This window comes from Macaca fascicularis, chromosome 8, assembly GCF_037993035.2.
Source record: "Macaca fascicularis isolate 582-1 chromosome 8, T2T-MFA8v1.1".
Taxonomy (NCBI): domain Eukaryota; kingdom Metazoa; phylum Chordata; class Mammalia; order Primates; family Cercopithecidae; genus Macaca; species Macaca fascicularis.
In genome coordinates, this window is record NC_088382.1 from 42,914,301 (window position 1) to 42,926,715 (window position 12,415).

The window sequence follows — 12,415 nt, forward strand, 5'->3', positions numbered from 1 at the left end:
ACTTTTTTTCTTACATTCTGCATCCAAACTGTCAGTACATTCTGTTGCATTACCTTCAAAATGTATCCATAAGACCATCCTTACCACCCCGGTCTGAAGTGCCATCTTTTCTCTCCTGGATTACTGCAGTAGTTTCTCCACATCTACTCTTGCCATCATATAGCTGTTTGTTTTCAACAAAGCAGCTTTTTAAAGTGTAAGTCACATGCACCATCCAGTGATTCCTCCTTTTCACTCAAAGTAAGACAGATGGCCTCCAAGAGCGCCAAGACCCTCCATGGGTGTTACTTCTCTGACCTCATCACAACTGCAACCCTCTTGATAACTCTTCTCCAGATAGAATGACATCCCTGATATTTCTCCAACATTCCTGACTTATTTTAGCATCGTATAACATATATATGTTTTGAAAGCTGCTGTGAAGATATTTGCATGGATAATGCCAATGTATGCCTGTGTGGGGTAGATTTGATGTGCAGCTGGAATGGAAAAGCTCTATCTTTACCTCTGGGAAAGCCTGGATGCCTGGTTTTGAATTTTTCCTAGGATAAGGGGAGTAGTATTTATGATGATCCTCTTACAATTTAAAATAAGAAAGCTTGGGCCCTAGTGTCTCTCTAATTCCCAATGCTTAGTGGCAGATAAGGAAACAGAGATCCATTGACTTAACTGTCAACAAAGTCAGATATGAGGGAATGGCAGCTAAGTAATTAGATGAACTCTTGATCTCACTCATGGTTGAAGTTCTGAATTTTCCATTTACTCCCAGTGATAGGCCTAACACATCAAATATAATTATTTCTTTACACATATGAATTAGAACTTTGAACAATATATACAAATGCCTATTTTATCCCATGTTAAAAATTTTTTAAAAAGTATCTTTCTGCCTTTGAAGAAAGGTGCATTTAACATTTTGCCTGGCATCTCATGTGTCTCAATCGATGTAAATTCCATTCCCAATCCCCAGTCATATATCAGGCTATATTTGTTCAAGATTGTGGCAATCTTAAGAGTTTAAATTCTGAAGTCCGATTGTCTTAAGTTAAACTCCACTACAATACTCACTAAAACTCTATTTTCCTGGGGAATCAATTTATTTCCTTTTATCCATTTCCTCATCTCTAAAATACCGGTAACAATATCTATGGCATTTTAGTAAGGATCAATCATCGTAAATGTGGAGAGACAATCTGTGTAAATCGCCCAATGATAACCTTAAATAAGGCCAGAGGAGGTATGATTGTTTATGAATATTTTACAAAAATATTTATAATCTCTGTAACATCATTCCTTATTACAAAAATGTTGTTCAATACATCTCTGGCTAATATTAGTTAACATTAAATATTTCTAAATAAGTATAAAACATGATTAACATCAAATATATTCTCTTATCTTTGTTTTACTATATGGTATTAATAAATGGGAGTCGAGATGATGAAATATGGGAATAATAGTTTTTTCATACTGAGGTATTGCTAAAAGTAAAAAAATACTCCATGAGTTATTTTCTTAACAATTTGATTATTTCACATCACCTTTAACTCTGTGACTGGCTGTTGTTACTACTGCTGTCTTCTGAGATAGATCTGTATAAAAGAGATAACATTAGGAAACACTGTAATCTTGAGCGAAATCAAGAAAAGTTTAAAAAGCTAGATTGGCACTAATTAATCAATTAATATGTATCAAGTGGCCAAGTGCAAGCAGAGGAGTCGATTTGGAAACAACGGACATAGACAAGAAGGGGTGACGTCAATTATAAAGCCTTCAACTGCTAAAGAGAATGACCTAGTACCTGATCATCTGGTTCATTGTTATCCTTTTTTGCTTCAGCCCTACTTCATTTCTTACCCTGGTGGCCCTGAAACCACTTACTGTTGTAAAACTTAGGCTGTTGTGATCAGATTTTGTCAGTTTTAATCAATGATCCCACTTGTTCTTCCTTTTGAATTCTCAAATCCCTACATATTCATAAAGCAAATTATGGTTTGATGTGGTGTTAGAGTAAAAAAAAAAAAAAAGCTGTACAAGTTACCTTACCTATAATTTCCGAAAAACATGAGCCATATTAATTATGCACAAAATACAAAGTATCCTATCTGAGTTCTCTCCCTCATTCTGTACCATATCCTATTTTTCTTACCTTCTACATATTCTATTCACAAAATTTTCTTCCCTGACTATTTCTGTGGACCTTTTGGCACAACTGGTTGTCAATGCAAGAGAAATGGGGTTCCTTGGGAAGTCAACAGAACTTCCTAAACAATTGCAGAGAACTTGAATTTCTATGTGAAAGGCAATGAGGCTTTACTGAATAGCTTTAATTGTTCTTGGCCCTGTAAGAACATGCAGGATACTCAGATGACTGAAATAAAAACACAACACAACAAAACAAAAAACAAACAAAAAACGGTTATATGCTGAGAACTTACTCAATATTTCTTGTCTTACTCTGTTGCCCCGGCTGGAGTGCAGTGGCATGATCTTGGCTCACTGCAACCTCCGGTTTCTGGGTTCAAGCAATTCTCCTGCCTCAGCCTCCCAAGTACCTGGGACAGCTGGGACTACAGGTGCATGCCAGCACGCCCGGCTAATTTTGTGTATTTTAGTAGAGATGGGGTTTCACCATGTTGCCCAGGCTGGTCTCACATTCCTGAGCTCAGGCAATCTGCCTGCCTCGGCCTCCCAAAGTGCTAGGATTACAGGCGAGCTTACTCAATATTTCGAAACATTAATCCAATCCACCCCAGAGTCCCTTCTTGGATTCTGAATTGCACTGAATTCTTCCCATAATCAATTTTAATATCAAATTAAAAATAATACATTTACTTACCTGCTGCTTACTGTTCCCACTTTGCTCCAAAATCTCTTCATTTTATTCCATTTAAGACTAACAATAGCAATTAAAATGAGCAAAGGTGAAAAAATGTAGAAACTGATCAAAAGACCATTGTTTTTAGGAGCAGCACGTTGTTTTGGAAACAAGGGTACACTTTTATCTGAAAACATGAGAGTACCTTTTTAACTATTTGAAAAATGATCAAATCATACCAGAATTTGAATTATAGAAATTTAGAACTCAACACAGTTAAAGAATGACTATATTTGAATTTAAAAGTGTTTTTAGCCTTCTCTGACTGGGCCCCAAAGTGCATTACACATTTTGTATGTCAAGTCAATACACTTATACATATAATTGACAATACACTATCATTGACAATATGTAATATTGTCATAAATGTACTTATTTTATTGACATAAAAATACATATTTATTGACATAAATTTACTTATAATCCCTTCATGTATACTTAATATTTACTTATATAACATAATCTATTTTAGTGTATCATATTTCTTTTTGTGAACTGCATTAAGTACATACACATTGATGTGCAACCATCACCACCACCCTGCTTCAGAACTTTCTCATTCTGCAAAACTGAAATTTTTTACCCACTCAATATTAATCCACCATTTTTCCCTCTCCCCAGGGGAACCACCATTATTCTGCTTTGACTCCATGAATCTAACTAACCTAGGTACTAATGGAAGCAGAACTCAGCCCCTGGTAACCACCATTCTACTTTGACTCTGAGTTTGACTACTCTAGGTACATGATAGAAGCAGAATCGTATAATATTTGTCATGTTGTGACAGGCTTATTTCACTGATCATAAGGTCTTCAGTTTATATCTACATTATAGGGTGCGACAGGATTGTTCATTTCAAGGGTGAATAATCTTCCATTGTATCTCTACACCTTATTATGGTTATCCATTTACTTGTCAATAAACTTTTGGGTTTTCCATGTTTTGACTATTGTGAATAATGCTGCTATAAGCATGGGTATAGAAACATCTGCTTGAGTACAAGGAGGAGCTGCTACCATTCCTTCTGAAACTACTCCAATCAATAGAAAAAGAGAGAATCCTCCCTAACTCATTTTATGAGGCCACCATCATCCTGATACCAAAGCCTGGCAGAGACACAACAAAAAAAAGGGAATTTTAGACCAATATCCCTGATGAACATACATGCAAAAATCCTCAATAAAATACTAGCAAACAGAATCCAGCAGCACATCAAAAAGCTTATCCACCATGATCAAGTGGGCTTCATCCCTGGGATGCAAGGCTGGTTCAACATATGCAAATCAATAAACATAATCCAGCATATAAACAGAAACAAAGACAAAAACCACATGATTATCTCAATAGATACAGAAAAGGCCTTTGACAAAATTCCACAGTGCTTCATGCTAAAAACTCTAAATAAATTTGGTATTGATGGAACGTATCTCAAAATAATAAGAGCTATTTATGACAAACTCGGAGCCAATATCATACTGAATGGGCAAAAACTGGAAGCATTCCCTTTGAAAACTGGCACAAGACAGGGATGCCCTCTCTCACCACTCCTATTCAACATAGTGTTGGAAGTTCTGGCTAGGGCAATCAGGCAAGAGAAAGAAATCAAGGGTATTCAGTTAGGAAAAGAAGTCAAATTGTCCCTGTTTGCAGATGACATGATTGTATATTTAGAAAACCCCATTGTCTCAGCCCAAAATCCCCTTAAGCTGGTAAGAAACTTCAGCAAAGTCTCAGGATACAAAATCAGTGTGCAAAAATCACAAGCATTCTTATACACCAGTAACAAACAGAGAGCCAAATCATGAATGAACTCCCATTCACAATTGCTTCAAAGAGAATAAAATACCTAGGAATCCAATTTACAAGGGATGTAAAGGCCCTCTTCAAGGAGAACTACAAACCACTGCTCAGTGAAATGAAAGAGGACACAAACCAATGGAAGAACATACCATGCTTATGGATAAGAAGAATCAATATTGTGAAAATGGCCATACTGCCCAAGGCAATTTATAGATTCAATGCCATCTCCATTGAGCTACCAATGGATTTTTCACAGAATTGGAAAAAACTGCTTTAGAGTTCATATGGAACCAAAAGAGAGCCCGCATTGCCAAGACAATCCTAAGTCAAAAGAACAAAGCTGGAGGCATCATGCTACCTGACTTCAAACTATATTACAAGGCTACAGTAACCAAAACAGCATGGTACTGGTACCAAAACAGAGATATAGACCAATGGAACAGAACAGAGTCCTCAGAAATAACACCACACATCTACAGCCATCTGATCTTTGACAAACCTGACAAAAACAAGAAATGGGGAAAGGATTCCCTATTTAATAAATGGTGCCAGGAAATTGGCTAGCCATAAGTAGAAAGCTGAAATTGGATCCTTTCCTTACTCCTTATACAAAAATTAAATCAAAATGGATTAGAGACTTAAATGTTAGACCTAAAACCATAAAAACCCTAGAAAAAAACCTAGGTCATACCATTCAGGACATAGGCATGGGCAAGAACTTCATGTCTAAAACACCTAAAACAACGGCAGCAAAAGCCAAAATTGACAAATGGGATCTAATTAAACTAAAGAGCTTCTGCACAGCAAAAGAAACTACCATCTGAGTGAACAGGCAACCTACAGAATGGGAGAAAATTTTTGCAATCTACTCATCAGACAAAGGGCTAATATCCAGAACCTACAAAGAACCCAAACAAATTTACAAGAAAAAAACAAACAACCCCATCAAAAAGTGGGCAAAGGATATGAACAGACATTTCTCAAAAGAAGACATTCATATAGCCAACAGACACATGAAAAAATGCTCATCATCACTGGCCATCAGAGAAATGCAAATCAAAACCACAATGAGATACCATCTCACACCAGTTAGAATGGCGATCATTAAAAAGTCAGGAAACAACAGGTGCTGGAGAGGATGTGGAGAAATAGGAACACTTTTATACTGCTGGTGGGACTGTAAACTAGTTCAACCATTGTGGAAAACAGTGTGGCGATTCCTCAAGGATCTAGAACTAGAAATATCATTTGACCTGGTCATCCCATCACTGGGTATATACCCAAAGGATTATAAATCATGCTGCTATAAAGACACATGCACACAGATGTTTATTGCAGTACTATTCACAATAGCAAAGACTTGGAATCAACCCAAATGTCCATCAGTGACAGACTGGATTAAGAAAATGTGGCACGGTCAGTCACGGTGGCTCATGCCTGTAATCCCAGCAATTTGGAAGGCCGATACGGGTGGATCATGAAGTCAGGAGATCGAGACCATCCTGGCTAACATGGTGAAATCCCGTCTCTACTAAAAATACAAAAAAAAAAAAAAAATTAGCTGGGCATAGTGGCGGGTGCCTGCAGTCCCAGCTGCTTAGGGGGCTGAGGCAGGAGAATGGCATGAACCCGGGCGTCGGAGCTTGCAGTGAGCTGAGATCGCGACACTGCACTCCATCCTGGGTGACTGAGCAAGACTCCGTCTCAAAAAAAAAAAAAAAGAAAATGTGGCACATATACATCATGGAATACTATACAGCCATAAAAAAGGATGAGTTCGTGTCCTTTGTAGGGACATGGATGCAGCTGGAAACCATCATTCTCAGCAAGCTATCACAAGAACAGAAAACCAAACACCACATGTTTTCACTCATAGGTGGGAATTGAACAATGACAACACTTGGACACAGGAAGTGGAACATCACACACTAGGGCCTATTGTGGGGTGGGGGTAGGGGGTAGGGATAGCATTAGAAGATATACCTAATGTAAATGACAAGTTAATGGGTGCAGCACAGCAACATGGCACATGTATACATATGTAACAAACCTGCACGTTGTGCCCTAGAACTTAAAGTATATATATATATATATATATATATATATATATAAAAAGAAATATCTGCTTGAGTCTCTGCTTTTACTATTTTTGGGCATATATGTAGATGTGGAATTCCTGGATGATATGCTAATTCTGTGTTTAATATTTTTAGAACCAGCATGATGTTTTCCACAAAGACCACATTATTTTACATTTTCACCAGTAATGCAAAGAGTTCCAGTTTTTTCATATCCTGGTCAACACTCGATATGCTTTGAATTTTCTTTGTAATAGCCATCCTAATAGGTACAAATTGGTATTTCATTATGGTTTTACTTGTATTTCCCCAAGGATATAGTAACGTTAATATGTGAAAAACACACATTTTCTTGTGCTTACTAGCCTGCTCCCCAGCTTTACATTTCCTCAAAGATGTATTAAAAATATTCAACTACTTTGCCCATTTTTAAATGAAATTATTTGTTTTGTTGTTGTTACTGACTTGTAAGAGTTCTTTATATATTCCTAATATTAATCCCTCATTAGATAGATTATTTTAAATATTTTTGGCCATTCTAAGGATTATCTTTTCACTCTTGATAATACCCTTTGATGCACAACAGTTTGTAATCATGATGGATCCTAATTTATCTGTTTTTTCATTTACTGATGGTGCTTTTGGAGTCATATCAGAGAAATCATTGCCCAATTCCATGCTATTACAATTTCCTGTTATGTCTTCTGTTTTAAGGGTTTATAATATTAGTTCTTACATTTAGATTGTTGATCCATTTTGAGTTAATTTTTGTATATGGTATCACTAAGGGCCCTACCTCATTCTCTTGCATGCAAATACCTAGGTATCTCAACATGGTGCATTGAAAAGACTGAAATTTCTCTCAATAAATGGTCTAGGCATTCTTGAAAATCATTAGACCATACATGTGAAGATTTATTTCTGGGATCCATTTTTTATTCCTCTGGAAAACTTCAGCTTTCTTATATTTTTGTCCAATGTGATATATCAACTATCAAGAAAGTACAACAAAGTCCTGGAGACTTCTGTCTTTCTGTCATAGCTTTTGTTGAACACATTTGAGAATTCAGCCTTTTTTTACTGCTTGTAATAATATGAGGAAGACTATTGATAAAGGAAAATATTATACAATTATTAATCTGACAGACGTAAAGAAACATAAAGCAACAGTTTAGCTTGTCATGATTATCTTATTAATAATCTGTTATTAACAGTCTGTTCAGGCTGTTGTAACAAAAATATCATAAACTGGGCGGCTTACAAACAACAGAAATATATCTTTCATCATTCTGGAGGCAGGGAATTCCAAAATAGAGGCACTGGCAGATTTATTCTCTGGGCCTATTTTCTGGTTCATAAACATCTTCTCATTCTAACCTTACATAGTGGAAGGGATGAAGGATCTCTCTTGCTTTCTTTTATTAGAACACTAATCCCATTCAAGAGGGCTCTGCCTTCATGACCTAATTAGATACCAAAAACTCCACCTCCAAGTACCATCACATTATGAACTAGGTTACATAATAAAAATGTTGAGGAATGCAAACATTTAGTCTACAAAAATGTTGCAATTGACCATATAAATGAAATGTCAGACTACAAGTCTTTAGATGATGATATCCTAATTTTTTTCAAGTGAAGAATCAGTGAGTCAATGATATATTTCAAAAGACAAAATGGATACATAGAATTCTCATCCAGTACTCATGTAATAGGAAGGACTTCAAGAGCAATATTTTTCATAAATACCTGGGATTTCTTGCACTGTAAATAAGATTTAGAATAAATAGTATTCCAGCTTCTATGGAAGATGTACATGAACATTTATTGGATATTGTTCACAAGTGGACACATAGTGAAGTTGAATATTTATGCAGAGTTGATTGAATGGAGTCAATGTAGGAGTTTAAAAACTTAGTAATTATTTTAGATGTTTATTAAAATGAACTGAAAATATTTTGATTATAGTACAAAGAGGATAACATCAGGAAAACTGTGACCATCAAAGTTGTCTTTTGAAGATATAAATGCACACACAAAAAAAGAATCACAAAGCATAGTCACCTCTAACCTACTAGAGATATACTTCAAATGTTCCTCACAGTCATAGAAAGGATATGATCTAGATCCATGTTTGACAGCAGGAACTGTATTCAAAACACATAGAGCACTTTAGTTATATACCCTTCAAAGACTAGAGTAAAATATTGAGTTTTCTACACATAAAATTTTTTGTTGAAATTTTTCATAAAGCTGATTTCACTATTTTTATTTCTACTTTTATATATTTCTTGTAATATGTTTTTTAAATTAAAAAAACAGTTTTGGGCCTACAAGTTATAGGTAACTAATAAGGGTTAATTTCAGGCAAAATAGAATTCAAGACAAAGATAAACATTACAGAAATAGTAAAAGCAACAATGCACCAGAAATAAATCTAAACTACACATGCAATAATGAAGAAAAATCAAAATAAAATGAAATACAAACTAACTGATAAAATGAAAAAAATAAATACATAATTATGATTAGAATTTTGAAAAAACCCTCTCTTAGTAATTGATAGAAGTAAAAAGAAATCAGTTGGTCAGTTCCATGAGAAAGTGTAACCTACTTTAACTCATCTAATATAAAACAGATAATATTATTGTCTACATATTTATTAAGAAAATATTTATTTAAGAAATATCTTAATTTTAAAAGCTTCCCACAGAATAAATCTTCAGACCCATATGAGTTCACTGGACATTATTACTAAATTTTTTTTAATGCTAATTTTAAGCAATCACTTCTAGAATACACAAAAGGAGTAAACACTTCCCAATTCATTTTATGATGTCAGTTTTAGTGGACAACAAAACAAGATAAAACAAATACAAGGAAGAGAGAGACAGAGAAAGAAAGAGAGAGAGAGAGACAGAGAGAGAGAGACAGGCAATATCTCTCACCAACCTAGACACAAAAATCCTCAACAGAATATTAACAAATCAAATTTAGCAAAGTACACAAATTAATAAATCATGATGAAGAATTTATTCTATATTTTCAAAATTGATTCAAAATTAAAAATCAATATAATTGATCATATCAGTGAAGTACAAAGTTCATACGTTCCTATCAACTGATACTAAAAAGCATTTGAAAAATTAATACAAAACATCTCAATGAATACATATTAAAGGAAGTTCCTCAAACTAATAAATAATATCTACAAAAGCCCTACAGCTACCATCATACTTAATGGTGAAATAATGAATTCTTTTCTGCTAAAATAATTATTAAGGTGAGTTGTTTACAACTCTTATTCAACATAGGCCTAGAAAGTCTAGGAAGTGCAATAAAATAATAAAAGTTATACATACTGGAAAGGAAGAAAGAAAGCTGTTATCTTCAAACCTATTTGAAGATGGCATAATCACCTATGTAGAAATCCCAAAGAACTTGCAAAAACAAAAAAAAAAATCTCAGAAAACCGAATTCAATTATATTGGGAAATACAGAATTGATGTGCAAAAATCAATGGTGTATTTGCATATTAACAAGGAACAAGGGGAAATCAAAATATAAAAAACATCCAACATCACCTAAAATTGCTCTGAAGATAACGAAATAAAAATGAAATAATAAATGCACAGGACATGGTAAAAATTACAATAGCCTCATGAAAGCAGATTTCTTTGATTTCTTTCAAATGGAGAGATATACTGTGTTCATAGACTGAAAGATCCAATAATGATGAAGATGTAAATTCTTCCTAAATTGATTTGTAAAAATCACAGCAAGATTTTTAAATAAACATAGATGAACTCGTCATTTACATCAGGTATGCACATGTACCCTAGAACTTAAAGTATAATAATAATAAAAAAAAAGATAGATGAACTTATGCTACTATGTATGCATATAGACAAAGAAGAGCTCTGAGAACAGCTGCAGCAATTTTGAAAAAAAAAGAATAAAGTGACAGAAATTCCTTTTTTCCCTGATGTTAAAGAATGTGGTACTAGTGTATGGAATAAGACAAATCAATGGAACCGAACAGAGATCTAGTAAAATACCAATGAAAATATGTTTATTTAATTTTTGACAAAGGTGCAAAACAATTCAATAGATGAAAGATAATGTTTCTAAAAAATTATGCTAGAATTTTTGTAGTTTCAGGTCTTGGATTTAAGGCCTTAATCCATCTTGAGTTGATTTTTGTATAAGGTGAGAGATGAGGACCCAGTTTTATTCTTCTACGTGTGGCTTGCCAATTTTCTCAGCACCATTTGTTGAACAGGGTGTCCTTTCCCCACTTTATGTTTTTGTTTGCTTTGTCAAAGACCAGTTGGCTGTAGGTATTTGGGTTTATTTTTGGTTTCTCTATTCTATTTCACTGGTCTATATGTCTATTTTTATACCAGTACCATGCTGTGTCAGTGACTATGGCCTTATAGTATAATTTGAAATCAGGTAATGTGATGCCTCCAGATTTGTTCTTTTTGCTTAGTCTTGCTTTGGCTATGCGGGCTCTCTTTTGGTTCCATATGAACTTTAGGATTATTTTCTGTGAAGAATGATGGTGGTATTTTGATGGAAATTGTGTTGAATTTGTAGATTGCTTTTGGCAGTATGGTCATTTTGACAATATTGATTCTACCCATTCATGAGCATGGGATCTGTTTCCATTTATTTGTATCCTCTAGGATTTCTTTCAGCAGTGTTTTGTAGTTTTCCTTGTACAGGTCTTTCAACTCCTTGGTTAGGTATATTCCTAATATTTTATTTTATTTTTTGCAGCTATTGTAAAGGAGTTGAATTCTTGATTTTATTTTCATCTTGGTCACTGTTGGCATATAGGAGAGCTACTGATTTGTGTACATTAAAAAGAACTCATTATATGAAAAAGATACTTGCACACACATGTTTATAACAGCACAATTTGGAATTGCAAAAATGTGGAACCAATCCAAATGCACATCAATCAATAAGTGGATAAAGAAACTGTAAGATAAAGAAACTGTGTGATGATACATACATTTATGATGAAACACTACTCAGCCATTAAAAGGAATGAATTAATGGCATTTGCAGCAACCTGGATGGGATCGAAGACTATTATTCTAAGTGAAGTAACTCCAGGATGGAAAACCAAACATCACATGTTCTCACTCATAAATGGGAGCTAAACTATGAGGATGCGAAGGCATCAGAAAGATGCAACGGACTTTGGGGACTCAGGGGAAAAGGATGGGAAGGGGGTGAGGAATAAGAGACTACAAATTGGGTTCAGTGTATACTGCTCAGGTGATGGGTGCACCAAAATCTCACAAATAACCACTGAAAAACTTATTCATGTAACCAAATACCACCTGTTTCCCCAAAAAGCTATGGAAATAAAAAATTAAAAAATAACCTAGAGTAATTGAACACCCATTTATCAAAAATTTAATCTTGACTTATACCTCTCATCCTATATAAAATTACTTTAAAATATATTATGGGCTTCAATGGAAACCATAAGGCTATACTTTTAAATCTTCAGGTCCTAATACTCATAGAGAGGTCATATACTTGACACCAGAATCACAATCCAGTAACTAAAAAAGTGGACCTTATCAAGTAAAAGTCATATAAAGAGAAATTTTGTTCTGAGAAAAAACAAATTATAGACTTG

The 12,415-nt window shown here is 34.5% G+C and overlaps 1 protein-coding gene across 2 annotated transcripts in view; it reads right to left on the reverse strand.

Annotated features, from left to right (window-relative positions):
* Window positions 1–12,415, reverse strand: part of LOC102123198 (A disintegrin and metallopeptidase domain 3) — an 86,468-nt gene that overhangs the window by 1,469 nt on the left and 72,584 nt on the right. For both annotated transcript variants that reach the window (XM_073999974.1, XM_045398176.2), the window contains 2 exons: window positions 2,840–3,005; window positions 1,542–1,592 (listed from right to left, as the gene is read on the reverse strand). In XM_073999974.1, the coding sequence (XP_073856075.1) occupies window positions 1,544–1,592; window positions 2,840–3,005 (215 nt within the window). In that variant the 3' untranslated portion in view covers window positions 1,542–1,543. The remainder of the gene's footprint in view (window positions 1–1,541; window positions 1,593–2,839; window positions 3,006–12,415) is intronic.